This window comes from Pteronotus mesoamericanus, unplaced genomic scaffold, assembly GCF_021234165.1.
Source record: "Pteronotus mesoamericanus isolate MK-2021 breed Mesoamerican mustached bat unplaced genomic scaffold, CSHL_Meso_final contig_2, whole genome shotgun sequence".
Taxonomy (NCBI): Eukaryota; Metazoa; Chordata; class Mammalia; order Chiroptera; family Mormoopidae; genus Pteronotus; species Pteronotus mesoamericanus.
This window is the reverse complement of record NW_026555084.1, coordinates 14,796,519-14,820,321: the sequence shown is the minus strand read 5'-3', so window position 1 is coordinate 14,820,321 and position 23,803 is coordinate 14,796,519. Positions and strand designations below refer to the sequence as shown.

Sequence of the window (23,803 nt, the reverse complement as noted above, 5' to 3'; positions counted from 1 at the left end):
CGGCACTTCTTCCTCCCACACTCTGCCACATACAGGGGAACCAGTTTCCATGTCTTATCCCTCTTCAGAGGGGTCTGTCCTTCCTTGAAATTCAGCATATTTGACTGCTCTGCCACATTAGCTCTGTGGCAGCTCCAATAAAATTTATGACTTTTGTCATCTATCCACCCTTTTTTTTTTCACCTCAGACGGGTAATGTGCCAACGTCGTAACAAGGGTTGGTGGGAGGCACAAGTCACACAAAAGCGTGAAGACCCAATCATCACACTTATGAACTACAAAAGGATCCACCCTTACTTTTTAAGGGGGTGAGGGTTGACACTCTGCAGATTTCTACACCACAGGCAGCAGTGGAACTCCTGAATTCCACTCATTTTTAAAAGGAAAATTTGATCACTTCTGTAAATAGGAAATTAGTATCACGTCTAGATGTAGCCTTAACGACAAGTACAAGGAAAATGAAACACTTTTTGGGGGTAAATAGCTACTGTTGTCTGCCAAAGGCTCTGAGCCAGAAGGCTATGTTAAAAAAAAAAAAAAAAAGAGTGTTAGATGTGACAAAAATGAGTGTTGGCATTTAACACTTGGAGTCATTATCTTGTGCAGCTGTCTAGCATCCATAGTGAAATATATTTCACTACTCGTGTCCCTGACCGTAAGAAAATCAGGATAAAGTACAGCAGGCCCCTCCTGTCGGTGTGGGAATACCTTCCAAGACCGCCAGCAGATGCCTGAAACCATGGGTAGTACTGAACACTGTTTTTCCCTATACATACATACCTCCTCCCTTCCAGGAAGCACTTTATGGCTTCTCCTTGGCATATCCTAATTGCCAGCATCATGTGCCTTGTGCTTTGGGGACATGAAGCAAAATTAGGGTGACTTGAACACAAGCACTGCGATACCACAATAGTCAACCTGATAAATGAAACAGCTACCAAGCGTATAGGCGTATACAGGCGTATACAACGTGGATAGCAGGACAAAGGGACGGTTCATGGCCCGGGTGGGATGGAGGAGGACAGCATGAGATTTTATCACACTACTCAGAATAGCTCACAATTAAAAATGTATGAGTTATTTCCAGAACTTTCTATTTAGTATCTTTGGACTACTGTTGACCACAGGTAACTGAAAATTGTGGGATGGGGGTACTACTGTATTGCAACTGTGCAAGTGACTTAGGCGCGGGATTTTGAGTGTGCTCTAGGCAGCCCTGCAAAGAGAATACATGAGAAACAGATGACAAATGGGCCTGGATTTGGCCCTGAAGGAGTTTGTAACCCAGGAAAGGAGCTACGCATACAAAATCCCATCATACAAGAAAGAGGCAAATGCTCCGGAGGGGAACAGTGCTGTGGATGAAGATCATACTTAGAGGGGAGTAAGGGAGAGATGGGAGCCAGAAAGTAATTCTGAAGGTGCAGGGAGAGGGAAGAGTAGCTACGCTGAGAAAACACCAGAACAAGAACACTCAGGCAAGTACGGTATTTAGCTTATGACAAAAGGAGGCATATGTATATTAAAACAGATAAAAGATCAACAGCTATATAAATAAGGAAAAGGATGATAGCATTATTCAACATACTGGCCTACTACTTGCCAGGAATGGGTCTGAGGCTCTGCAGATACAATTTTTAAAAAAAGACAACAATCCCTGGACCGTAGCGCTTATGTTCTAGGATGACATCAACTATCAGATGGAGGGTAAGCGGATAAGGGACTGAGAACTGGCTGTGGACTTAGTAGTGTGGATCATTGGGGATGTGGTAGGGGTATAGGTTCAGGTGAGCCTGGGAGGAGAGGAACTGAGAGGTAGAGTTAGGAGTTTTGCTGTCGAGGGAGTAGAGAAATGGGGTGGCAGCTGGACAGGGCTGTGAGGTCCAAGTTCTTTTTTAAGGTGAGAGCAACCACTAGCCGGCTGCGGGAATCAATGCGGGAGAGGGTGGGAACTGCTGATATCCTCGAACAGGTACGAGGACGGGACTGAGCGCACAAAGTGGCGCGGCTGGCTTTAGACAGGAGCGTGAACATTTCTGTCAAAGGAGGGAAGAGTCATACGAGTACAGATGAAGGTGGTGAGCGGCTACTTGCTGGACCTGGGCCATTTTGTATATTTGAGAGGGTATCTTTGGGAACCATAACTCAGGATAGAAGCTGGTAGAGACCTAACAACATAGCATTTACATAATGGTTCTGAATATGTTTATAAGGAGGTCAAGTAACATCTAAACATACAATGTTACAGTGAACCGATTTGGTGTGAGGTGTTAGCTCATTAAAGAACAGAAGGGAGCACAGCTCAATGATTCTCATATTAACTCTCTTGACTCCACCTGTCTTCTTACTCTGAGCTGTTACCACAGTCAGTCTTCATAAGCAAAACAAAAGACATTCAAGCTTTGTCTGCTTTATTTCACTACATTAAGTTAAGCAATAAGGCAAAACAGGAAATCTGTCATTCATAAAGATCAAGTGCCTCTTATTCCCAAAAGGGACCAAAAAGGATGTTTCTTCACAAATATGCATGACATTTAGCTCATGTCTATAAACACTTTGAACAAAAGTTTTGGTGGGCTAATCAAATCACAAATCCAAATTAACTTCGCCTTAAATTTCCAAAATTGTAGTCTCTCCTAGTGGCCTCTAATTCGCCTGCAGTGGTGCATGATGACTATGCTTTAAAAATCCTGCACGGCATCTTATATACAAAAGTAACAAATAAAATTCCAAATTTACCAGCTGCAGGTGTTGAATCATTTCTACTAACACAAAGAATACCAGCTTGCGCTGAAAACTATCCTGAGGATGTATTAAACCAATGGCCCTGCTGTTCTGCCGGTTAATTTGGCTTCTGAAGGAAATAAATTCTATGATCAAAAGTGATTTTGTGTTTGTGTCACAGGGGGATGATGAGACCCATTAATAAGAGCATTACTTTTGGGAATACCAGCTACGTGCTATAAATGCATGACATACAACCACATGTGTAGTCTATGCAAATATGTAAACTGAAAAAGCTGTTCTCTACTTTGATGCCCTTTCCTCCACAGGAGATTCTAGCAGGTGGTGAAATAAAAATTAACTTGACACTCTGTGGGGTCACAACACATTAAACTATTTCCAGAGTTTGCAAATTTATAATTACACAACCTCTACCCCAACTTTTAAGGGGATAAATCTTATTATTGTTATAATAGTAACACTGCAGCATGTATATTATATTACTCTGTGGAATATTGTTTCTTAAAATTGGCCTTGATCTTTAGAATATGAGGAATATGACTTAGTGTCTTTCAAAGGTTTCCTAAATATTTTTTATCTTCCAGGGGAGCTGACAAGATACAATGTCCTATCTGTATTTCTAGATTGCTACGTATCTTAATTTTTTCTCTTTAAACTAAAGGCTTGAACTTAAAAAAAACACCAGGGTAAACAGGAAATTTCTCTTTTCACCAAAATCTATTGTCCCCTTGCTAACAATGCATTTACAGAAAATGTGGTGCAGCTGGTGGTCTACTCTGTCAAGTCTCATTTTAGAAAACACCACAGAAATTAAGTAAACAACCCAACTCCAGGATATGGCGTGAAAACAGAATGTGTGCTGTTAGGCAAGTGTTCTGGGCTACTTGCTGAGCTATGTTATTTATGGTTTACAATCAATATGGTCTTATTTGACACGTATGATAACAGTCAAACTCAGGAAGGGGAAAGGTTCTTTTTCTTAATATCCAGTTTTGGATTCAAGAGATCATTGTTAATCTCTTCAAATCAATGGAAAGAACATTAGTTCAGATCATGCTCACAACCGAACCTTTACAACGTTTTCTGCATTCCAGGAGTGAACTTGGCCACCAAGTTTTCTTTGGGCTCTTTCCAGGCCCCCAGTACTCAGAACAATCTACTGAGTTACAGAGGCAAAGCGGAGAAGGGGTGGGGAGTCAGACACACACAGACTCCTCCCTGCGGAAGCATTAATCCCTGGATAGTGCCGCAACATTTAGAATAAATAGAATTTGCCACCCCCTTGACATGACATGTAAATGCCTACCTCTCAAATTCTTCTTAGAAAAAAGTTCCATATTCTACTGGGGAAAAAAAAATTTTAAGAGCAACCAATAAAAAAGTATCCTGTGCTCACTCAGAAGAGGGCAAATGAGAGCGCCTTGCCTTAAAAACTACATGGGTTTTCCAATCATCACAAAACTAAGACAATGTGGCAATTCTATTTTTCTGTCAAATGGAATCTACGGCATGATGGGAGCCACAATGGCGAGCGAAAGGATATGTTTAGGCTGCAAGAGTATAGCTAATGGAATGCAGAAAGCACATGGTACATTGAGACCAATGTCGGATCACGACTAGCAGGTCCTCCTTTCAATAATCATTTTAAGTTTCTTCTGTAAGATTATGATCCTCTGTGAGATCAGGTCAGGAGATAGCATGTCGGAGTTTCTCAAGTGTAAACTGAATGCCACTCCAAGGCACAGCCATCCCCTTTCTTAGGATGGAACTGTGCTGTTGTCATTCAACGTGCAGGGTTCAGTGAGGGAGACACAGATAACACTGGCGTGAACAGCAGCGAGAGCAGGAGGAACAGCAGTTCCCCGTGTTCCCAATGCCTGGCCTATGCCCGCCCCGGGGAACAGGATTCAGTAGCGTGTGGGTACATCGTTTTAAACAAGGCCTAATGAAGCAGCGGCTTCCACATTTTAACACGGGTTTGTAGTGATAGTGTCCTTTGGAATCTTCCCACCAGGGACACCTTTTAAGGAAGAAGAGGGCCCAAGCTGAGTTCCACATGCTGAGTGAGCCAGATGACCTCGGTGCCCTGGTCACTTTCTTCGATGGGGCGGATGGGGGCTGCCAGGTTTTTAAAATCATGCTTCATCTTAAAGCACACGGTCACTTCGCCCTCCTCACGTTGTGGGGTCACTTTGATGAAAATACCCACTTTGTTGGCCTTTCTGAAGGCTATGACGCTGCGGAAGGAAACAAGCACAGTATTAGAGCGGTCACAAGGCAGCCACGGCACTAAGACTGACAGTCATTTTATGGCCCAACAGGAAATCTCTGAGGAAAAGATAACCACCATCCCGTTTATCAGCAATGAAGAGTTTCTTCAGCAAAATGTTAATCTCCTTATTTTTTGAATCTTACAGAAGTACAGTACAGTCATACAAATTCAAATGGGAAAAAGTATAAGTCTTTTCCCCTTATTTTTCCCTTCAGCACAAGAGAAAAACTGCAAAAACTTTGGTTCTTAACCTACCAGATATTTTTCTGTGTTTACACTTTTCTGCTTTTTTAACCAACACAAATGGGACACTCTATTCTGCAATTCGGCAACTTGCTTTTTTCCACTCTTTATCACAAACACCTTTCCATATTGGTACATATAGATGTTCTCCATTCTACTTAGTGGTCGCCTAGTACCCTATTCTATATTTACCATGATTGGCATACACTGAGGCTGTTCCCAATGTTCCTCTGTTATAAAAATAAGGGTGCTGCAAAAATCCTTTTATGTTCACCTTTGTGCACATGTGGTAATATTTCTACAGAACATAGACTGACCATAACTCAGAGCTAAAGGAATTTCTGGAATACCATAAATCAATGTTTTTGTAAATAACCTCTGTAAATTAGGAATTTTTAGAATAGAAAAAAATCTCTACTTGAAGCTTCCATTTCACTTTTCTCTGACATGCACTTGAAGTTTGTGCTTTAATAACTTAGCTTCAAAAACTAATGAAAGAAACAGAATAATCTCCTGTCCAAATGATACTCAGTCTCAGAAAAGTTACTGGAATTAAACATTTATATTTTAAGCAGTATTACATAATATTTACAGATCTGTAAAAGTCCTATAAACTTGAAATATAATTAATTCAAATTTATCAATCTGCCATGTAATTAACTGGAATTTGGTATCTCAGATGATCTTTCCAGAAGCTGACCCTGGCTTAACAAATTTATGTACCAAAATACTGTAATTTAAGGACCCACATCAAGCAAAAGATTACAGAGAATGCAGTTTGTTTTGTAGTTAACTAACTAAACCTTTGATTTGTGTCAGTTTCATTTTTTAAAATTCAGTTAAAAATAGTAGAAAGGAAAAAGTCAGTCTATATTTCTATCCTTAATTTCCCAGGCAACCACTGCCATCTGGAAGGCCTTTAAAAATAAATAAATAAATAAATAAATATTTAAAAAAACAGTGCTGGCTGAAATAACAGCAGTGCTGGCTCGTGTGGCTTTATTGGTTGGAGTGTCATCCCATAAACCAAAGGTCAGGGGTTTGATTCCCGGGCAGGCCACATGCCTAAGTTGTGGGTCCAATACCTGGTCGGGATGTATACAAGAGGCAACTGATCGATGTTTCTCTCCTCTCTCTCCTCCCTTTCCCCTTCTCTAAAATCAGTAAGCATATCCTCAGGTGGAGATGAAAAAAAAATAATCAGATTTCTGGTGCTCCCTGCACCCCTGCCTGCCGAAGAGACTCTGGGGTAGAGCCTGGGGCTCTACAGAGCAATGAAACAAAACCACCCACCCACCCTGGTGCTTTCTCACTTAACCCACTTAGTAATCACTGTATTAATCTCACCTTTGCCCTCACTTTATTTTCCCAACCAATCCTATGTTCTCTTTTCTTTCTAATATCTTGCTAAGGGCGCTTTTAATCATTCTGTTACAAAGCCTTAAATGTTCCCTGTGCCAGTATATTAAGCTATTGCTTTTCAGCTCCAAGCCCATCTTCTACGTCTTGCTTTGTGATCCAGGACTGTGCAAAGCACTCTTCTGCTCTGCAGGCTTGCTCCCTGTCAGGTTTGCTTTAGGAGGCTCTAAAGGGAGCCTAGGGCCTGCAGGAGGGAGGGACTTGCTCCTCCCTGTGAGCTTCCTGTTTGTGAGCAGTTCCCATGGGCATCACTCCAGCAACGCCCCTTCACCCAGGAAGTGGCAACAGCCAGCCGCAGTTTTCCGACTCTTGCATAACCAGCTTTCCCATGCACGCCTCTTCTGCCACTCTGAGACGTCAGCGTCTGTCAACCCGAGTCTCTCCTCTGGTCTCTCCACAGGTCTGAATTTCAGCTCCATGAGGCTCTTCCTTTAAGCTTCTCAATTTTAACCAACCTGTTTCCCTTTGTTCCCTCAGTCCTGAGGTGGTAGCTGCTTCATAAAATCACCATCTCTGGGATACTTCAGAGTTCTTTTTAACCTCTGAGGATACCCAGTTAACAATTCTTTAAATTTTCGCTGCTCACCTAATGTGATTTCTGTCTTTAGACTGGATGCTGACTGATACGTTCCTCATTCAGGAAACGGTTTTTTTTTTTACTTTTCAGTTATTACATATGAAAGAGTAAAAATCTATTAATTATTCTAAGAAAGCAGGGTAGCAGTAGACAAATCCAATGATAAATCTATAGTTCCCAACCTGTATTATGTTCACAACCATTATAAATCATGCACTTGAAATTTTTTTTTAACATGGGAAAATATATTTACATGAAAAAACAAACGTTAAAACAATGTGCTTATAGAACGATACCAATGATAAAAGAAATCTATGAAAGGACAAACACCAAAATGTTAATGATGCTTATTCCTGGAGGTTGGGCTTTCTTTTCTTCTTCATGGTTTTACATATAGTTCCCAAATTTCTACAGTAATTATTTTATAAGAAGAAAATTTATTTTTTTAAAACTCCAGATTAAAAAATGGGATTTGTAAGCGGGTCTCCTGTACCAGCCAACTGCGGTGTGTAGATCACAAAAAGATCACTCACTCAGGATCGTCCTGAAAGTCCTGCGGTTCTGCCAACTCGTCATACTCAGCTGCGGCGTCCTTGCCAGCCAACACAAGCTCTTTGGGAGGCACTGCCACCTGGAGAGCAACAGAGAGAGGCTTCCTCAAAAGGGATCAGTGCACTATAGGACATTCATTCAGTAGAACACAGTAAAGTATTACACTGATCTAGACATTCAGAAGTAATTACCATCCATTTTGCCATCTTACTATAATACAATTAGCAAGACTCTAGAAAACATACAGCATTCCATCACTTATATAAAGTTAAAAAACATTGTTAAACAATACAGACATTTCTAGTGAAAATAGAGGGACAAAGAGATGTAAAGGGATGGTAAAGCCAAGCGAGTGCTCACTTCACTGCGGCCGCACTGGGGAATCCAAGCGGGAAGGACACAGGGGCTTTACTGGCCGAGTGGATGTTTTATTTCTTAAGGGGATGGAGGGACACGGGTATTTGTTATATTATTCTTCAAACTCTGTGGTATACTAGAACAGTTCATCATTTTTTAAAAAAAGAAAAACATAAAGGCGAAACATTGGTTCCAACATAGCATTATCTGAAATGGGGATGCTGGGTACGTTCATGGTCTTGGAAAACAGTTACACATTCTTCAGATGTATTCTTATGTTGTAACTAGGCTCCAACTTTGCTGTGTCACAGGTAACAGATAACAATGTCAACCGCATTTCTAATTATGGATACGAATGTGGCTGGGGAGGTATAAAGAGAAATAAAAATAGCAAATCCACAAGCTGGCATTTGCATCAGGCACTTATTTCTGTCTCTTATTATTGGGTCAGCTCAGGGTTATTTAAAAAAAAAAAAAAAAAAGACAAAGGACAGATGCCTGTCATCTCTCTTTGGAAGTAATGCTAATAAGTGAAATAATAAGTCCTCCACTTAAGGACTTAAAGGAAGGAAGCCCTCATAAATAAAGCACAAGGAAGAAGAGAAGAGACAAATTTTCTACTAGTAAGTATGATTTGAATAACAGCTACTTAAAGACAGGGATCCTTTCTACCAATCTTTATTAATGAATATCATGCTGAATTATGAGTAGTAGATGGTCTACAAAGTTCTTGATCTAAAATTTCAAGTACCAAATGAATCACCAAATAGCAAAATGCAGAAAGGCCACATTTCATTCATAAACTGAGAGTCAGTTCCTACTTTAACATTTAGTTAGTGTTATCTATCTTCTCTGTAAGCAGAAGGCATCGAGAGGAGACATACCAGCTTTTAAAGGAGATGGTATTTCCTCGGAGTCTTGAAGAGTGAGTATGCATCAGACTGAGAGACAGGTGTGGGCATGTGTGCCAGGGGAGTGGGGGCAAGAGGGAGGCATTCTAAATAAAACAAAGGGCACATGGAGTCCTCCAGCAGGAAAGTTCACAGTCCACTGGACCTGCCTGGATCACAACCATTACTATGTATGATTTGGAGAATGCTAGATTTCCGGATCTGGGGGAAGATCGCCTGATAGAACGGACAGCGGTGAGGATGTTATGGAGCTCTTCTGCTACGCTAAGCAATTTGAATTTCATCTCAAAGTCAGAGGAAAAACAAATAATCGGCACATAATGATCAAAGTTAGATTTCAGAAAGGCCACCCGGGGGGCAAGACCGATGGATCAGAATGGAAGCGGGGGTGGTCACAAAACGGTGAGGTCCGTTAGGAAGTCACTGTCCAGGCAAGAAATGAGGGGTCCTTCATCTCAGGCAGAGGCAGTGTGTTTGCAGATAAAGTAAAACCTGGAGGCAGACTCAGAACCGATGACTGCTTGGATGTGGGAATGAGAGAGAGCGGGGAGTCCTTAGCCAGGTCACATGAGGCCACTCAGGGTCAGTCAGGGTAAGGCAAACTGCTCCTACCTTAGCAGTGCTGTTTATATTATCGGGGTCCCCCTCGTCGCACTCCAGCAGCGTCACGTGGGTGAGGTTCTCCACGGGATTCGTAAGAGTCAGGAGCACCTGGCTCTCCTGTGCAGCAGGAAAAGCACCTCTCAGACAGGTTCTACTGCTGCCATCCAAGTCCATTTCTCAGCTGCTACACCAAATATCTCACAAAGTCCTCACTCACCTTCCCCGATTACTCCTGAGCAGTAACGCCCACCCATACCGCTCTACCACTGCATTTTCAAAGTGCTCGCTCATTCCTATTCTATTATTTATATTTTATGCCATATATGCTCTAGAGTTGCTATTTCACTGAGGAAATGGGGCAGATCTCATAGAAAAGGACAGTTACTAGATACAGAAATTCTAAGGAATGTATATAATCTAAGTGATTATTTCAAGTTTATAACTCTTGCTCCATCCAGCCCCCGACTTTAAGGCCTAAAAGGCAGGCAGGCCTCATAAATAAAATGTAGGAGCCACAGGCTCTTCAGATTAGTAACACAGAAAAAATGGCACATCAAAGCTATAGAAGACTTTTAAGATTTTTTTGAACCATAGTTTGCCCTTGTTTTGTACTCCCTTGAGATTAGCAAAAAACATCCTTACAATGAACAGAGACTTTATAAATGTCTTCAAGGCACCGTGAAATGAAAGAACTAAAGAGGGTGCTGCAGAATATTCTACAACTCACTGGTGGAAAGGTGGGGGAGGGGTGGGAGGAAGGAGCACAGATTCGGACCTCAAAATAGAGACAAGGTGTGGTAAAGAAATCTAGATCTTTCCTGGTATCTGCTACATAGGCACACACGGGATGATGGAGAAGCGCTAAAGATGCCTGCGGGGTTCAACCTCTTTCTTTTCACCACCCATGATTCCATGTCTCCGTATGTGCACACTGCTCTGCTCACAGATGTTACTGTCAAGAATCCCAGCTTAAAGAAATTTAAACTCTCAATCCCTTCATTATTCCAAACTTACTTCTTTTCTATCCATTGCTTATTGTGTCCCGTGCCAATTACACACAGCCACCCACACACACATGCACACATCTTCGATCAATAAATTCGTTCTTTTCCTATTAATAAAACAAAGTACTAACCTTCATGTGGCGAAGGTTGGGAATCGACATGATTCTCACTTCTGGGATATAATTGCTGTGCATCAATAAAAAAAGCATTAATGGTCACTGGAGTCTCATAAAATTATTACCTTCTTTTTTAGCTAGTGCAGCAAAGAAAAGATTTCTTCATGTTAATTAAAACATGTCAAATAAAAAGAATTTTAGAGAATCATTATCACCACTACAGTAAGAACTTATGACTTTAACCAAACTGGTAAAGAGTTCTTTCTGAAATCTTATTAATACTTCTGGTCTAGAGCCTATATATATGTGTGGGTATCATGGAAGATATCTTCCCTATGTACTTATTATATATATTTTTGAGATTATGATTTAATAACACATTGTAGGAGTATAAAAACCCTACCACCTACTTTTATATAGTACTTACTATGTGCCGGGCCATGTTTTAAGCACTTTACACACATGAACTCACGTACTCTTCACTGCAACTGCATGAGACAGGCATTGTTATTACCCCCCTTATAAAGATGATGCAATCAGGCTCAGGAGGAGGAGCCTGCTGGTAAGCGGCCAGGATTCAGACCCACGCCGTCCGGCTCCGGGGCCCTCGCCCTCACCCGCTGCCATGCTGCCCCTCTAAATGAGACCATAGGGCTGTACTCACAGGTGGTTTTTCTGGACTCACAGCTGTCCAGGTTCAAATTCCAGTTCCGTATTTATATACCAAGATATTCCTTTCTAAAGACCTGGACAAGATGTTTACCTTATTGTGCTTTGGTTTTCTCAATTTTAAAATGAGGACACTAATAGTATCTATCTATATCTTGAGGTTACTGTGAAGAATACATTAAATAATATATGTAAAAGTACTTGGAACAAAGTGCTCATAAGTGTCAGTCATTGTGCATATATTAACATAAGACAAAATCTATTGCGGGGACTCTAAAAGTGGAAGTGAAGGGGAAAGTGAACTTTAAAATAGAGGCAAATAAGGTATTTTAGCTTCAGACTAGATAGCTGTCCATGCTGGTCATCAAGATTATCCCAATAACTTAATACAAACTCAAGGGCCCCTTTACCAAGGATTTGGATTTTGCAGAGCACACATATTACGATTCCCAGGCGATACTGCCATGATGTCAGAAGCAAGCACTTTTCCTCAAAACAAGCTTAGGAGATTAACGCTAGGTACATCCTGCCACTCAGGGTTTCTATCATGAGTGTAATTCTTAATTATGAAAGGCATTCACCCTAGACTTCACATGTACTATTCTTACTGTTTTCTTCCTTGATAACCAACCAGCCATGTATTAAATAATAGGAAGACAGAACATATTTTGCAGTGATTTACAGTTATAAAGCATTTGCAAACATAGTAGCTCACATGATTCTTCTCACAACCCTGAGGGAGGCAGGGCTGGTATTCCCATTTCAGCGACGAGAGAAGTACAGACAAATAGAGTAAGTGACACACCCCATCCCAGGCCCTCTGAGTTCCCTCCTCCTAACTCACCAGAGCAGCACTTCTCAACTTCTGACTGCCAGTGACGTTTTAACTGCTGCATAATATTCTACAGCACTAGTGTCATCTCAGTATCGGCTATTTCTCTGTTAATAGTTGACCATCTTAACATTGAAATTATTTCCAGCTTTTGTCATTCAAATGTTGCAATATACATCCTTATAAATGTATCTTTAGATATTGGTGCTTTTGTTTCTCCAGAATAGATTTTTGAGATGGTACTGCCGGGTTAAAAAGTCTATGTAATCTTGTCTTGATTTTCCAGACCATTGTCCAAAAAGATTAGCAAATACAAGCCTACTATCAACGTATTCAAGCATTTACCCAAAGTGTCACAAGCACCAGATGTTCTTTATTTTTTTAAACTTTTCCTAACAAGTCTCAGCATCCTTCCATATAGTATTTACTGGCCCATTTGGAATTCCTCTTCTGTGAGCTGCCTGTCCAAATCCTTTCCAATTTATGGGAATTCTGCATTTCAGGGTATTAGACTTATTTGTAATGAAAAGGCAAATATTCTTTTCTGTTCTACTGTCTCAGGACTTGGTTGTTGTGGCTTCTGAGCTTCTTGCCTCCCCTAGGACGGACTCTCTCACCCTAAAGTCAAGACAATATTTTCCTAAGTTTTCAAAATATTTTTCTTGTTTGACAGGAGATTTTTCATACACAAAAATACCCTTTCTACTGACAAGTCTCAGTGCGTTAACACTAACTAATCACTTTTATCCTATTTGGTGAAGTGTCATTAGAACACAGTTAAAAGAAAATGAACATTGTTTCAGGGATATTCTTCAATTTGTTATACACACTGCTTATTTATTTATTTTTTTAAGAGATCATTTCCAAACTTTGGTACTTTATAATTTGTAATGAATGATGAGTGACTCTCCACCCAATAACCAACACACCGCATCGTCCTGGACCACACTATCACTGTGTCACTGACACAGACACACCCTGGGTTCTGTCTATAGACTTGCCTTAAATTTCACGGCATATAATTCAAAACCGAAATTGGAACAGAACAGCAAGATTATATGATGTAGGTTTTCCTTTTCTTATTTAAGCCAAGAGTAAGCACATTTCACAATGAGAAAGAATCCCCAAAACAGTAACGAAAAACACCAATCCCAAAATACTCACACAGCAACCAGCTGGATTTTAAATTTGATAGATGTTGGATTAAATTCTGGCTTGCTCAAATTATGTTCACATTTCTAAAAAGAAAAAAATATGTATCAGAGGAAAACAAGAACATACTCTGCTCATCTAGGGAGCTACTAAATTCAGAAGGATACCATTTACTAGAGTTTTATTTTATTTTGCTGCAAGGCTACATATGTTGTGAAATACTGTATGCTACAGATAACCAAAATATACAAAAGATGTTTTTGAACTTTAGGATATAAGCAACCATACTATGAAATACTGTTATACCTTTGCAGTATTTCAAAACTTAATAAAACACATTAAGTGTGAACAATGTAGACTACACTGGTTTCTCTTCTTTCTTGTTTTTTTAATATTGTTTTTTAGTCCTTTTAATTTCCTCTCTACTAGCCTAGAAGGTACACATTCTTGCTTTAAGTAGATTTAAACATCACACAACTTATGAGGTAGGTGTATTATTGTCCCCATTTCACAGATGTTGAAAATAGAGCACTGGAAGAATAAGTAATCTGTGCAACTTCACGCAGCCAGTGAGAACTGGTGCTGGGATTTAAATCCAAGTAGTATGATTCCAGTACCCACACTTTAAAATACACTAGCAATTATTTACTAATTTCTTGAATGGGTACAACATGCACCTGGTTAAAAAAATGTGAACAGTACAAAAAGGTAAAGTGTGTAAAGACACCCAGTACCTGTCCCCTTGTTCCTCTCCCCAGAGCCAATTAGTTTCTCATGTGTTTTCTCCCAGATAGTCCATGCACATAGATCTATATGCATACATCAACTTTTTCACTATAACACAAAAGAGAACATTGTATACGCTCTTCTGCCCTTTGATTTTTTTTAATTTAATCTTTCTTGGAATTCCATACCAGTACACAGAGGTGCCTGTGGATCCTTCTGCAATGATTTCCATAGCTTATTTAACCTGACCCCAACTGATGGATGTTTCCATGATTTTACTATTACAAACAGTGCCACAATAAGTATTTTCACACATCAAATCATTTTTCACATGTGTAAACGTACTGGTAGAATAATTTCTTAAAAGTGAATCAATGGGTATGTGCATTTGTTATTCTGATAGACAATGCCAAATTGTTAACGTCTGCCAACCTGATAATTTAAGAAATGGTGTCTCACTGTAGTTTTAAAGTACACTTCCCTCGTTACTATGTAAGTTTGGGTATATTTCCTATGCATTGGGTTTTTGGAGTTCCTCTGCCTCTGCCATGACTAGTATGTTAGTATCTACTTGTTGTTTTTATACTGAGATATCTTTTCCTTACTGATTTGCTAAAGTTCTTTATTTTTAAAATCTTTACTCCAGGATATATTTACTGATGGGGGGGGCGTAAGGGGAGGGGGAGATAGATAGAGAAAAGAGAGAAAGACATCAATGTGAGAAACTCCAACTGTCTGCCTCCCACGAGGGATCAAACCTGCGACGTAGGTGGGGGTCCTGACCAGGGTGGCACCCGAAACCTTTTGGTGTGCGGGACGATGCTCCAACCAACCATGCCGCCTGCTCAGGGCTGAAGTTTTGTATATACGCTGGATACTAATCCTTTGTGAATTATGTCCTTCACAAATTACTTTCCTTAGTCTATGGTCTTTTTATTTTTTATGGTTTTTCTCTGGAGTGGGCGTACAAGTTTGACTTTTAATGTGTCAAACTTGTGTGATATAAACTTTTTCTTTTATAGTTTATTTGTCTTACTTATGGAATATTCCCTTACCCCAAAGTCATGAAGATATTCTCTTATATTTCCTTCTAGAAGTTTTGCTTTCCATATTTACTCTTTAAAGTTCCCAGAGTTCCTGAAATTTACTTTTGTGTATTGTGTGAGGTAGAGATAAATTTATTTTTCACATAATCATGTGGCTTAGCAAAATTTAATAGGCTATTTCACCCCAATGATCTGCAATGCCCTATTTAGTAAAATCAAGTTTCCTCATATGCGTGAGTCTTCCTGCTTTCTCTGTTATGTTCTAATAGTCTTTTAATCTAACGTGTTTTCTTATTCTTTATGTTTGTATATATGTATATTTTCCCTTCTTTCTTATACAAAGTTGTGTACCTACTGTACAACCTGCTTTTTGCATTTAAAAATATATCCCATATTAGTATGTTCTTTTTTATAGATTTACAGTACACATTGTACGGATGTATGCTAACCTCTGCACATTTTGGTTTGTATTCGTAGAGGTGAATCTGCAGGGCAGACTGCTAGAAGTGAGGCTGTTGGGTCCGTGGGACATACAGCTTATTTATTTTCAGCAGATTCTTGTGATATTTCGTTGTTGGTTTTAGTATTAGGGTAATGCTAGCCTATTAGAATGAGTTAGGAAGCAGTCCCTTTGCTTCTATCTTTTGAAAGAGTTTACAGAGAATTGATAGAATTTCTTCCTTAAATCCTTGGCAGAATTCACCAAGGAATACATCTTGCCATGGTGCTTTCTGTTCTGGAAGGTTATTAACTCAATTTCTTTTATAGATATAGCTCTATTTCTTGAGTGAATTTTGGCAGACTGTGTCTTTTAAGAAATTGGTCCATTTCATCTAAGTTATCAAATTTGTGGGCACAGAGTTGTTCACAGTCTTTAAGTATCCTTTTCATTTCCACGGAACGGAAGTGATGTTCCCTTTTTCAATTGATATAATTGAAAAGCTCTCTCCCTGCTTTTCTTAGGTGGCCTGGCTAGAGGATTCTTTATTGATCTTTTCAAAAACCCAGCTTTTGAAAAGCTGCTTGTTTCACTGCTTTTCTCCAATGATTGCATTTTCAATTTCACTGATTTCTGTTCTAATTCTTATTTCTTTTCCTCTGCTTACTTTGAATTTAATTTGCTCTTCTTTTTGTAGTTTCCTAAGGAAAAAGCTTAGATTTGTGATTTTAGATCTTTCTTCTTTTCTAATATATGCATTCAGTGCTATAAATCCCTCTAACCATTGCTTTTGCCATATCCCACAGATTTTGGTAAGTTGTGTTTTCATTCTCACTTAATTCAAAATATTTTTAAAGCGCTCAAGATTTCTCCTTTGACCTGTGTTATTTAGAAATGTGCTCTTTAATCTCCACGTATTTGGGGATTTTCCAGTCATCTTTCTCTTACTGATTCCTAGTTTAATTCCATTTTGATCTGAGAGCAGACACTCTATGATTTCCATTCGTTTAAATAATTATATTTAGCAATTGATGAGTATGATATAACGGAGTTCGACTTCCTCCTTACTAATTTTTTGCCTGCTAGATCTGTCTTTAAGAGAGGAATGTGGAAGTCTCCAACTATGACAGCCAATTCACCACGCAGTCCTATCAGTTTCTGCCTCGCATAGTTTGACACTCTCTTGTTAGGCACACACAATTAAGAATTGTTATTATCTTAGAGAACTGACCCGTTTTTCTATTAGGTAATGCCCTCCTTTATCCCTTATAACTGTCCATCCTTACTAACCTGATCTGTCTGCAATTACTATGGATACTTTTGCTTTCTTTTGATTAGCGTTAGCATGGTATTATTTTTCTCCACCCATTTACTTTTAATCTATATGTGTCTTTATATTCGAAGTAGGCTTTTCCTTTCTTTTAAAAAAGGTTTTCCATTACAGAAATTTTCTAATATAAGCAGAATAGTATTATAAATCCCTAGGTACCATCATCACCCAGCTTCGATAATTAGCAATTTGTTAGCAACAATGGCCAATCTTCTTTCATCTACATTCTCATCCACACACCCCCCCCCGCTTGATTATTTTGAAACAAGCATCAGACGACATGTGATTTCACCCACAGAAATTTTCATATATATCTCTAAAAGATAAAGATAATTTTTAAAGTAACATTATCTCTAAAACATAAACAATTCTTTTAACAGCATAAAAAATATAGACAGTGTTTAAATTCCCCCAGAGGTTTCATAACTTTTACTTTCCTTCCCTAATCTCCTTCCTTACCTTCCTTCCTTCCTTCTCGAGCCCCCTTCTTTTTTTCTGTTTTGCTTGAATCAGGAATTAGGTAAAGTCCACACACTGTTCGATATGTCTCTTAAGACTCTTCTAATCTCACACTGTGTTATCTGTTAACAGTAGCCACTATTCACAAGTGTGTATTTAAATGAATTAAGATGAAAGATTCAGTTCCTCAGTTGCACTATCACATTTCAAGTGCTCAGCTGTCACATGGGACTAGTAGCAACCACATTGGACTGTGATACTGAATATTTTCATCATCAGAGGAAGTTCTGGGTGGAGAGAACTGATCTAAAAGGTTTCCTAGGTTGTTTTTTTCCCCTTTATTTATTGAAGAAATTCTGATGTTTCTTCTATAGAGTCCCAGAGCCTGGATTTTGCTAATTTTTCTTCTTGATTTTAAATTATTTTTTACTAGTCCTCTTTGTTTCCTCTCTACTAAACTAGCAACTATTCGCTCACTATTCTTTTAGGGGTTAGTACTGTGAACTTAACTTTCAAATACTGAGTTTATATTAAAAGCATTTAAAATACTGCCTGGACACCTATCTATTCTCTATTATTTACTGCATCCCAGAGATTATGATATTAGCCAGATACCAATCTTCTTTACTTTATTTTTGCTTTCCCCTGGTACAAACAGCAACTCTACAGAAGGTAATACTTACCCGGCAGCGCAGGGACCGTTTGATCAGAAGATGTTTGTGACGAGGGTAGAGCTGAGAAGCACAGAGTGGCTGGAAGTCAGGCTGTAAGAGGCGCTGCTGAAGGGTAGTTACTAGCATGAAAGGCAGAAACCAGGCTTAGTTTAGCAACTTACTCAAAATCACTTATATGAAATGATTACATAAAATAACACTGCTTTTGTGAATATTCTTCAAAAAACTACCACACAGAAACTGGACATTTCAAAGTTCTTTAAACAACTACTTCTATTAAATCTATTTTATTTTTTACATGACTCATTTTACTACTAACAACTATGCTAGGAAAAACTTCAAATCACAAGGTATAAAAGTAACAAAAGCAGAATTAGTTGTAAAATATAAACAAAGTAAAATCATGTATAAAATTACCCTCCGTTAAATTTACTGGTCTTGTATAATAGTCTTCAGGTAGAGGTTCCACTTCATCCACAGCTTGAGCTGGCTCAATCTTTATCTCTTTCTGGTCCTCTCCTTCTTTAAGGCTAAAAGAGAAAATGCAGTAATTTCTCATGGGTCCACCTGATTAGCTTTAAAGTCTAAGAGATCAAAAGTTGAAGTATTCTTCTATTACAGAATATTCTTTCTGTTCAGGTCTTTTCTAAGTATGAGAATTTTCTTCACCACTGGCAACTGTTATTTATTTATTTTCTTAAAAATCACATTCCTTCAATACTCGTTTTGATTCGTTTTTTCTTCAAAGGCACTGAATGTCCAAACTTACGAGAGTCCGGCAAGAGTGCTGATGGTTGTACCAGCTCGTGGTCGCTGAAGCCTCGTTCCAAGACCGTATTTGTCCTAAACAGAGTTCAGAAACTCCTCTTAGAAATCCCACCTTTACACAGCCTCCTTATCAAAAGAAAGAATTTTGGGTGGGACAGCATGAGAAGCTCAGGGAAATAAGCAAAAAACAAACAAAACCAAAACAAACTTAATTTGAAAGCTTCCTTTAAAGAGAGGAATTTGTAGCCCCACATCATCTTATTCTTAAAATAATAATAAAAGCACTAAAAGTGGAGACTAAAACTACATTAATATAGTAAAACTGAACATAATGTGATTTTTTTTTTTTTTTAACTATTAACCTGAAAGATCTAAGCTATGGCTTAGATGAGATGTGGAGTGTCTAAGACACATGATCAATGTCTTCTTGGAACACCAGTGACCATCTGCTAACTTCTTCAGGGTTAGCAAGAATCATAAAAGAGAACTTACCACTACATGAATAGTGTGTTGCTGTAGGCCCCAAAATAGCAGCAGGTTGCAACAGAGACAAAAAAATGCAGCATAAGATAGAAGCAAACTCATACAGCAGGCAGCTTATGTGGGAAAGTTGGAAGAATGATGCATTTAATTCAAATCCCTTTCCTAAATACACCAGGGCACATGCTGTTTGTACCACGGGACTATGCAGAAAAACTCACTGAGACTTCATTAAAGTCTTTGGCAAATATAGATGCTTTGTGAATTTTAATGTTTTGTTAAATTCTAGATACTTTTATATGGACCTTACCAATTCTTAGAATTTCGATGGCTTAACTAATTCTCATGCAGAAGCAGTAAGACAAGTTATTTAACCTTTACAAGTCTTATTTCCTCCACTGTAAAATGGGGATATACCATCTATTCCCCAATCCAGTTGTCACAGGTTTTATTATTACAATTAAGTGCTTAGCCTAGTGCTTGACGCATCATTTATTGCTATTCAACAAATGGTATTTATTAAATGCCAACCTGCTTGGCTCCAAGCAAACACACAGAAAACAAACTTCTGTGACAGTAAATAAAACTTGGGGACAACAACAAAAGCTCCAAATCCTTATCTCTTGCTTCTGATTGGTGGCATACAGACCAGTAAAGAATGACTTCCAAAAATACTTCCTATTAAAAATTACACTTGCATATATTACTATTTATTTAACCACGCTAATATACTGTGTCAAGTCAGTGTTTTTTATACAGGAGAAACACAGGCAGGTGCCAAAATTGTAACTAGAGCTGGAAAACCACTTCTGAGTTTCTAATATCCAAAACTCTTAACAGGTCTGTGGTGCCTACAGTTTAAATTCTAGTCTCTTTGAAGAACAATCAGAAGAAAAAGAGGAATGACGGAGAAAGAACCACAAATGTCCTCAGAACTCAAACACAACTAATGATATGGTAAATGCATAACTACTGGACTTGAACATCTCTGATCTGAGGAACCTCTCTGTTAGCCATCCTTCAGAGGCTAGGGACAATGGCCACTTTCTGAAATAGTCACTGTTCTCATGCCACAGAGGTCTTGATCAATGAACTGCAAACTCCTTTTTGTACTAAGTCTGTTCAATGAACTGCAAACTCCTTTTTGTACAAAGTCCTCACCGAAAAAGCCAAAGGCATATAGTTTCGACGTCGTGCCAGTTTCTTGCGATCTCGCTCAACCTTCTCTTTCTGAGCAAGCTGCTGGTAATATTCAATCAATTTGTTCATCTGTAATAAATCAAAGACTCAGAATTCATTTCACGAAAAAGCTAACAGAAAGCATACAAAATTAATCAGCTATACTGACGAGACACATAAAAAACAGAGAGGACAAATTATTAAGGTGGCAGGTTTGCCCTTTTCTTCAAAGAGAATTTATCTCCATTACGTGATCTACTTTGGAATTGAAATGGAACTTTCAAGGTCAACAACAGGAAGAAATGGGCAATGAAAAGGCTTGGAAATGTCATGCTGTCTATTGACTGTTCTTTTACTTCATTACTTATTTCCCCTCACAAATGCTATTTTTTCTGCAAGGCCACAGGACCATCTATTTCTAAGAATGTAATATTTCATACTCTATTTTCTCCCCCATTCCCTCACACATTTTTATAATATATTTTAATCATAAAAACAACATATGTTAATTGTGAAGCATTCAAAAAATATACAAACATAAAAATAAGTGAAACTTCTTTTTCATCTCTCATGCCCAAATCTAATCTGTCCTCACTGAAGGTACCCACTATTAGAGTTTAGATATCCTTCTTACACACTTAAAGGCAAAGGTATGATATTATATTTTTAATACATTTTTTAAAAAACCCATGTATAGACATATAGCTTTATATGCATAAAAATAAATACAGATCTTTTTATTTTCCATACAAGAAAAAAACTGTCCTGGCTGCTGCAGTTCAGTGGACTGAGCACCAGCCTGTGCACCAAAGGGTTGCTGGTTCGATTCCCAGTCAGGGACATGCCTGGGTGGCGGGCTAGGTCCCCAGTTAGGGGCATGCGAGAGGCAACCAATGGCTCACACATCAATGTTTCTCTCCCTCCCCTCCCCCCTCTCTAAAAGTAAATAAATAAAATTTAAAAAAATAAAATAAAAAAGAAGAAAAAGTCTTGTAATGTTCTTTTCCACTGAAAGTATCATAAACTTCCCATCTAGGTCATCTACCTCACTCTTTTTAAAGGCTACATCTTATTACCCAGTACAGATATCCTAGAAGGTATTTAACTGTTTCCTATGATAAGACTTAATGGTCTCCTGGCATCCACTCTTGTCCTCTCAATTCAGGAGAAATTATGTTTTGGAAACACTAATCTGATCCTGCCAGGTCTTTGCTTAAAACCTTTATAGGCTTCACAGACTCCTTACCTTAGTCTCTAAGACCCTACAGGGTCTGACAGCAAATACGCCCCTCTGGTCGCTCGATGCTACGCTCCACTCGTCCCACTCACCTTGCCTACAACTTGCTCTGCTTCTTCCAGTTACAAGCTCCGTGCGTATACTGTTCCCCTGCCCCGAATTCTTTCCCTTCTGTGCCTGCTATCCTCAAAGCTTAGCAACATCCCTAGATACAGATATAACTATCCCTCCAATAAATGTCCACATGGCATAATTTCTCTCCTTCATATTACTTATTTTTTCCTTTACCTGGGGATTATTTGATTTTGTTTTCCCTAGGTGATAGGGACCATGTATTCCTATTGTTCAGGACAGTGTCTGGCACATAGTAAGTTCTCAATAAATATATGATAAATGAATATGTATTTTTGTTCATAGTGTAAATATTTCTGTAGGTCCGATTCTAGGAAGTAGGTACTGCTGAGAGCTCAAGAACTTTGTACTAATTTATACTAACAACAATATATGTAAAAAGGTACAAATTCCCACACTATTCTCCAGGGTACTTTCAGTATTTTAAACTTTTGTTGATGTAATTACTAGATAATAAATTGTTTGATTTGCAATCTGACTGTACATACTTCCTTTCAATAGTATTTCATTATCTTCCTTACATTCTATTTTCAGGGGCAAAAAAACATCAGCGCTAATGTATACTACAGAGATCAAATCTCTATCAACTGTTAAAGGATGCTGCAGTCATGATTCTATAAGCAACCACTACTGAGTCAAAGGGCATCTTCTAAACTAGTGGTGTATCCAGGAGTTAAGATGTCTGTATGCTGATGATACTTCCAAGAGTATCTGAGAACAAAAGGAACCTCAACTTAGTTGGTGGGTATGTGAAAAACAAAAATGTATCATTTCCTTTTTCCAGTCCACAACTTGAGTACACAGCTGAAACTATACCTAGGTTTTTCTATTAACTTAATGGAAAAAACTGCCATTGTGATTTAATGTCTTACATGAAAAACACTTTCTGTGTAATAGACATCAAAATACACACCAAGGGTTTCTAAGCATAGGCCACATGCACTGATAAAATGGAAGACCTTCAGTCCTTCTCTCCACCTTTTCTTGTATCATCCTCTCGCTAATGACCCTGTACTCACCCGCTGAGTGTGAGGATTTTCCGGTTCTTGCCAACCACCACTGGCTGCAAAATACAGGAACATTAAGTAAGAACTTTATAATTTGATAATTTTATTTTCACAACACAGGTCATCTGCAGGCCACAATATAAGACTTAAAAACATAAATTCACAGAACTTCCAAGAAAGAGTCCTAAAATTAGATAGACCAGAATGCTCAGAATAAATCTTTAAATGTAGTAATGGTGGTAATGGTCACCAGCACAACTAACGCATGTGCATCTTCGGTGCCAGGCACTTGAAATGTATTACATTTCATTTTATTCCCGTAATGACCCCGTGAGGTGGGGACTTCCATCACAGGATTAGCCTCATTTGACACATGAGAAAGCAGAGGCTCAGAGAGCTGCACGACTTGCTCAGAGTCACGCTGACCGTAAGTGGGAAAGCCAGGAACCAAACTGTGACTCCGGAGACTCTGCTCTTGTCTGCAACACTGTGCAATTTCTATGTTTTATGATGTTGGTTTGGAAAAATAAGAAAAAAATTTCTGACATGAGAAACAAACAGCACAAATCATCAAGGAAAAGATTATTTATTCCAAAAAGCTAAAAGTAAAACCATAATGAATACTTTCAACAAATGGTGCTGCAACAACTGGGTACCCATATACAAAAATAATGAACCTCCACGCTACCTCGCGACATATACAAATCTTACCCTGAAATGGACAACAGACCTACCTGTAAAAGCTAAAACTACAGTCTTTCTAGAACAAAACACCAGTGAAAACCTTAGTGACCTTGGGTTAGGCTAAGTTTCTTCACTAGGATACAAAAGGCACAAACTGTAAAATAAAAAATTGATAAATTGAACCCCATCA

At 38.7% G+C, this 23,803-nt stretch overlaps 1 protein-coding gene and 1 non-coding gene across 3 annotated transcripts in view; both read right to left on the bottom strand.

Moving 5' to 3' along the window:
- Positions 1-182: 182 nt before the first annotated feature.
- On the bottom strand, positions 183-287 carry LOC129066812 (small nucleolar RNA U13). The gene has a single exon (XR_008528744.1). It is a non-coding gene; the product is annotated as a small nucleolar RNA U13 (small nucleolar RNA).
- A 1,954-nt stretch (positions 288-2,241) lies between these two features.
- Positions 2,242-23,803, bottom strand: part of DCTN4 (dynactin subunit 4) — a 31,977-nt gene continuing 10,415 nt past the window's right edge. Inside the window, exons 4-14 of one of the 2 annotated variants that reach the window (XM_054568166.1) lie at positions 22,942-22,985; positions 20,536-20,643; positions 19,387-19,407; positions 18,896-18,969; positions 18,544-18,656; positions 18,136-18,245; positions 13,465-13,538; positions 10,815-10,869; positions 9,689-9,796; positions 7,790-7,887; positions 2,242-4,982 (exon numbers count right to left, since the gene is read on the bottom strand). In XM_054568166.1, coding sequence (XP_054424141.1) covers positions 4,769-4,982; positions 7,790-7,887; positions 9,689-9,796; positions 10,815-10,869; positions 13,465-13,538; positions 18,136-18,245; positions 18,544-18,656; positions 18,896-18,969; positions 19,387-19,407; positions 20,536-20,643; positions 22,942-22,985 — 1,019 coding nt within the window. In that variant the 3' untranslated portion in view covers positions 2,242-4,768. The remainder of the gene's footprint in view (positions 4,983-7,789; positions 7,888-9,688; positions 9,797-10,814; positions 10,870-13,464; positions 13,539-18,135; positions 18,246-18,543; positions 18,657-18,895; positions 18,970-19,386; positions 19,408-20,535; positions 20,644-22,941; positions 22,986-23,803) is intronic. The other variant, XM_054568167.1, reaches the window with a different exon arrangement.